General features: G+C 28.7%; 1 protein-coding gene across 1 annotated transcript; it reads right to left on the bottom strand.

Annotated features, from left to right (window-relative positions):
• Nucleotides 1-1,219: 1,219 nt before the first annotated feature.
• Nucleotides 1,220-3,685, bottom strand: LOC102587650 (nuclear transcription factor Y subunit B-5-like). The gene has a single exon (XM_015314394.1). It carries the CDS (start codon nucleotides 3,205-3,207, stop codon nucleotides 2,776-2,778), a length of 432 nt encoding a protein of 143 aa, XP_015169880.1. The 5' UTR covers nucleotides 3,208-3,685; the 3' UTR covers nucleotides 1,220-2,775.
• Between the last annotated feature and the right edge of the window lie 536 nt (nucleotides 3,686-4,221).

Here is a 4,221-nt window from a genome sequence, read left to right as displayed (position 1 = left end):
TTAATCCTATATATACTTAACGGTATAGAGATAATTGAATTAAGAAGAATCATATGGGAAAAAATATTTGATGACTACGAATTAGAAGATATATTAAATCAAGAATGGTATGAAATAGATTTACAAGATCTATATTTAGATAATGAAAGAATAAAATGGTATGATTTAGAAATAAATTCAGATTAAAATGAATTACGAATATTTACAATATTGGATAGAAGCTATGGAAGATATAAAACTATTAGAACAATTAATGGAGGAAAATTTATATATGTATCAAAGAACCCAAGATATGTTATATCTAGAATATATCATAAATAATATTAAAGAAATATTCAGATTAAAACAACTATCGGAAGAATATTACAATAAATATTACTACATATTACCATGAATTTACCACTACCAAAAAATAATATTAAAGAGATATCAGGATTAAGACACTTAGCAAAAAGATATTATAATAGAATCTTTAAAATCAGTTACTCACCTACCACACTACTACTTCTATGACTTCCCCAACTACCAGTTCCGCACCGAAAAATGGTATAAGTTCAAAGAGAAAGTTAAATGCTAAACTTAAACAACCTAAATACATGTCTTTTAGTTGTATCAATTTATTTTTCTTCATGTCTTCTTAGTTTTTTATCTTCTATTATATTGTGAATCTACATAGAAAAATAAAAATAATTGGAGCAATAATATTAACTTTGTAATACAATCGGCTACAAATTCAATACGGTATTACCAAATACCATATTGAATCGAAGTTTGATTCACCGATTATCGAATTATCAAACCAAAATTTAAAAATTTGATATTTAATATCTACTTTTAACTACCAATTACCGAATTACTGAATTCAAAATTTAGAAATCTCGAACCAAATATCAGACGCCCACCCCTAAGCATGAGGGTTTTTTGAGGTCAATTGTTTTGGTCCATAATGATTGTTTTTTAAGGTTGTATTGTCACACCTTAATACCATTTTGTAACTGTTTTTAAGGAAATATGATTACTATTTTTGAGTGGGGCATATTGTTGCGTTTTAAAGTAATATATGATATAAATTGCTACTAAGGCAAGGAGAAATAAATTCATGTGCATCAATCAAAGAAAGCGATAGGACTGTCAGTTGAAATTTGCACCGTTGGAAAATTAAAAAATCGGATTAAATCAAATTAATTTAATTTTTCAATTTTTTAGTTCTGTTTTGATATTTTTTTTTTTCAAAAGTTCGATTTTTCAATTTGGTGTTTAGTGTAAGCGTATCAAAATTTCAGTGCACTGGAAAATCAAACTTTTATTTAAAAAATGACAACTAGCAATTAAACTATTTACGAATAAATCAAAGTAGCAACAAATTTACAATTCAGACAGTTAGATTCAATATTAATTTGCCCGAGAGGAATCCCAAATGTAATTTTTGTCAATATTCGTCATGTAAAGAAACCTATCTTCATCCTTGTTTTCTTTGAACAATAGTTGGAGGCACAATATTCTTGACAAAGACAAAAATAGTCTTTTCAGCACAATAAGTACTGTTCCACGGTGAGATACATTATCAATTAACATGATTTTAAGTGTCTTATACTTAGATTTTGTCCTCAATTTATTTTTCATTTGCATCGAAAAACCCATTTTAAAAATATCAAACCAAATCGAAGTTGAACAAACCAAACCAAACCAAATTGAATTATTTCTGTTTGATATTCGATGAACACTTTTTCAAAACCAAAAATAAAAAAAGTTGAACGCCGACCACTACTAATCAATGATTTATTTATAATAAAATAGACTTATTTTAAAAGAGAATCAAGCAACTTTTAGAGTTCATCACGAAACAATTTTTTTTGTTAAGAAAAGAAATTAAATTACAATTTTAACTATATTATCCAGCACACACAGTATAGACTATATGTGGTAGGGGTCTATGCCAAACCCTCCGCCACTAAGGGAGCTCATATGGTGGGAGTTGGAAAAAAAAATACAGTATTATAAACTATAAGGCATTTCAGTACCATTTCCAAGTATTAATACGAATGTATTAAAATTATAACATTAATTAGATTTACTTGCATCAATCAAAATATTGTTTAGTTGCCAATAAATGACAGATTTGACTCCTCTCCATTACATCCTTCCCTCTATTTCGTCAAGTACACGTCTAGATAAGAGACATGTGTTTTAAAATTTTAAAAATCAAGATTATATCATAACCATAGTTAAAACAACCAATTTTAGAAAACTAATCTTCCAATTTGGTAAGAACAAGAAATACCCTACAAATTTTGATATTCCTTAATATCATTAATTTCACGTGCAAATGAAAAAAGAAATGGTAATTAGGGAAGGAATTTGTGCTAACCTCCATTAGAGTCTCTAATTAGTATTGGAGTAACTTAATTATTATTGTTCAACACTGAACCAAGAACCATGCCAATCTAGCCAAATGAGAACATAAATAGTTGAATCACAAAGTTAATTAATTTTTCAAAACCATATCCCACAAATTAATTACCTTACAAATTATTTAGAAGATACAATATGATCACTAGTACGAAAGCTCGATTTATTTTTTTCTTCATAAAATGAAAACAAGAGTAGAAAGAATTTGAAAATCAAAGCTTACGTATAGAGGTGGACATAGTTTGGGTCAACCTAAAAACCAAATCGAAATTCGAACTTTTTGGATTTTTGGATTATGAATTGAACTGTCTGAACGGTCACCCCTACTTGATTAAAAAAAAGTTGTCATTTATGCTCCGGACTTTCTTAAGGACCATACAATCTTCCAAGGAGAAACTCATTTTTCTCCCTTTCTTCATTCTTGTTGCCAATATCAACCTTATTTTGGTTAGCTTTTTCACCTTCTAACTCTCTATATCTATGCAAATACCTCTTCAATGGCTCAACATAATCATCAAACCCTAAATTTCCCAAAGCCCAACAAACATCATCTCCGTTCAACGTCTTCCTCTTCTCCTTGTGACATTTCTCCGATGCTTCTCCAGTAACAAAGCTTATGAACTCAGACACACATTCTTGCATTGTTTCTTTCCCCTCTTTTGAAATCTTCGCGTTTTGAGGAAGAATATGCTTCATTATTCGTCCCACGTTAGCTATTGGCAACAACTTTTCGTGCTCCTTAAACCCTCCTTCTTCACTCGAGTCAAATGACCCTAATATATTGTTGGTATCAACCATTTTGGGAAACCTAAAAACTCGATCCTGATGATCTCTCAACCATTATTTGCAGCCTCTTTATTATAAGCAGAAGTTCGTCTGTATTACGCTAACTTATAATTAATCAAGTGTTAATATTCTATCGTAATATCGTCAGAGATTCTACAATATATAAAAGTATTCAGTATTAGTGTGGAGACATAATGTCAAACAAAATTTGTATATAGATAGTACAAAGTTAGGTCATATTTTATTAAAAGCACTTTAATTTGCTTTAATGAATTATGGATCAAATGGTCCCCTTCCTTCTTCCTTGCTACTTGTTAATGTTTAATCCTTTTCACAAGCTTTAGTTACCACATGTCTTAAACAATGTTCCATTTGCTCTTTATAATTATGGACTATTACTAGTCCAACCAAGTGTAATCAATTGTTGAGGGAATAAAAAGATCATCCAACTAGTGTGATATTATATTAAAAAATATGTCTTAAACAATGCTTGAAAGTTGAAATATTGAAATTTGTGGACTAACTAACTAACTATATATATATAATGTACCTGTTTTTTTTTTGTTTACCATAAAGCTTACTACAAGACAACACCTAAAAAGAGCCGTTTGAACATAAATACGAGTCCTAGTTGTTGGAGATAATGTTAATCCAATCTTTAGTTCGATGTTTTAATATAGTAAAATTACCATTTAATTTATTGCTCCTAAAGCAATATTGGATAAGTAAAAATGAACGGAGAGAGTAGTATCTATTATAGGTAACTTCAAAGTTGCTTAATTGTCGAAATCACCCATATTATACACTAGTGAATTCATCCGCGCTTCGCGCAGTCATGAAAAGCACAAATAATTTACTAAATATTTAATTGAATAAAAGAGACATTATACATATAAAAAATGTATTTTTATGTATATTTAATAATTTTAGTTGAAATTTTAAAATAATTTTTAAGAGTTTTTTCTCACATAAAAAGAATAAAAAATAATTATATTATACCTTCCTATAAATGTATAGATGTATAAT

The sequence above is a fragment of the Solanum tuberosum genome, unplaced genomic scaffold, assembly GCF_000226075.1.
Source record: "Solanum tuberosum cultivar DM 1-3 516 R44 unplaced genomic scaffold, SolTub_3.0 scf00298, whole genome shotgun sequence".
NCBI classification, from domain to species: Eukaryota; Viridiplantae; Streptophyta; class Magnoliopsida; order Solanales; family Solanaceae; genus Solanum; species Solanum tuberosum.
Note: the sequence above shows the minus strand (reverse complement) of the source record. Positions and strands in the feature narration are given on the sequence as shown.

What these genes read in the sequence shown, in the direction of transcription:
- LOC102587650 (XM_015314394.1), bottom strand. Translation starts at nt 3,207, where the DNA reads ATGGTTGATACCAACAATATATTAGGGTCATTTGACTCGAGTGAAGAA.